At 39.7% G+C, this 1,847-nt stretch overlaps 1 protein-coding gene across 1 annotated transcript; it reads left to right on the top strand.

The window, feature by feature from the left end:
- The first annotated feature begins 921 nt into the window (after positions 1-921).
- Positions 922-1,566, top strand: LOC118032373 (transcription factor PHYTOCHROME INTERACTING FACTOR-LIKE 15). The gene has a single exon (XM_035037074.2). It carries the CDS (start codon positions 922-924, stop codon positions 1,564-1,566), a length of 645 nt encoding a protein of 214 aa, XP_034892965.2.
- Positions 1,567-1,847: the final 281 nt, after the last annotated feature.

Below are 1,847 nucleotides of genomic sequence, written 5' to 3'. Positions count from 1 at the left end.
CTTTTATGGGAATGATACAAGCAGCATCTATCCACAAGTTGCTGCAAAGTAATTAAAGACGTGATTGTATTGACCTAAGTAACGAAAACTTGGTGCTTATCTCTATCGTTGTACTATAGTTTTAAGATAATGTGATAAACAAACACCACATAATAAATATAATGTACAATTAAAATTTTCTTTGACTAGCTATAGCATGCCAAGCCCTAATGCAGTTCTTCAAGAATTAATTAAACACGAACAACCATCTTAAATGAGTGTTATGAAACTAATACAATGATGACGATGATGAGGTAACTTTTCAAGAAGGCATGCCAGGCTCAATTCCTATATTGACTGAATCAAAAGAGAATGTGTCGTCTTAAAAACAAGCTTTTAAGAAGCAGCCTAGGAATTCAGTGCCTGTCTTGGCAAGGGATAATTTTAAAGTAATATTATAAGACTATTTTTCGAGTGTAGCGAAGTCTGCTAGCATTCATTAGGGGCAATTCTTGATTCTAAGGGAGAAAATATCAACCCTTGATCATGTCATACTGCAAGCCAAAACCTTTCTCTTTTCGATTCAATATTTTATATATGTTGCATCATAGCTTCCCTTTGGTATAAAGAAGTTTGCCTCAAATCATTCTCTCTCTCCCTCTCTCTCTCTCTCTCTCCCTCTCTCCAGCCAAGCTGCTAGGGAGACACCTAAGAGGGTTTTCTTCTTTACTCTAATACAAACCCTTCATTTTGTGTATTATTTGAGATCTGGATCCCTAGCTACCATTTGTGATCATTTATATAAGTCAGTAATCACTTCAAGAACCCAAAAGATAGCACTGCCCACTCCTTTTGTTGACAGAGCTCTTCGAGTCACATCCTTCCATCATGGATATCAATCAAGCTAAATTCATAAACCACACATGGAATCTTGATATGTCCATGGAAGATCAAATTCTTCATCATGACCAGCTTCCCTTTAACTCAATTTGGCCTAGCTGCCCTCTGCAAACACAGCAAACACAAATTCCAGCTTCAAGCCAAACACCAATCTCAACCTTTCTTGGTGACCAAATATGCAACAATACAGAGGAGGAGGAGGATGAGCCGGAAGAGGAACTGGGAGCTATGAAAGAAATGATGTATAGAATGGCAGCGATGCAGCCAGTCGAGATAGATCCGGCCACGATTCGCAAGCCAAAAAGACGAAACGTTAGGATTAGCGATGACCCCCAGAGCGTGGCTGCGCGTCTTAGGCGAGAAAGGATAAGTGAAAAGATCAGAATTCTACAAAGGCTTGTTCCTGGGGGAAGAAAAATGGACACTGCTTCAATGCTAGAAGAAGCTATCCGTTACGTTAAGTTCTTGAAAAGGCAAATTCGCCTGCTTCAACCTAGCCATCATCAGCAGCAACAACCATGCACTACCAATGGAGACTGGCAAATTCCATACAGCAATAAACCTCTTGATTCTATCACCACCACTCCATCCCTCCTCGAACCCCGAGCCGGAGGCCTCGGATACATTCTTGGTGGGAATACCGGGGGCAATCCTTTGTGCTTTAATCATGAGGTAATTAGTGATTAGGGCTGAAGTGAACACTGGCTAGTAATCATTAGTGTGTTAACGAGCCATAATTAATGAACTAGTGATAATTAAGAGGTGTGTGTGTGTGTATACATATATAAGCTAGCTAGCTAGGTAGCATATATATGAGGGAAAAAGGTTGTTAGGATATTGTTGACTAAAAGATATATATGCTCTGTGGAATAATCATAACTGTTAGCTTGAGTTGCGTTGAACCATATATCCTTCTATATAATATATGATAAAGATCTTGGAGTTTGTAGGGTTGGCCGGAAAGTTTG

Source organism: Populus alba, chromosome 5 (assembly GCF_005239225.2).
Source record: "Populus alba chromosome 5, ASM523922v2, whole genome shotgun sequence".
Classification (NCBI taxonomy): Eukaryota; Viridiplantae; Streptophyta; class Magnoliopsida; order Malpighiales; family Salicaceae; genus Populus; species Populus alba.
The sequence above is the reverse complement of the archived record's forward strand: the minus strand, read 5'-3'. Positions and strand labels throughout refer to the sequence as shown.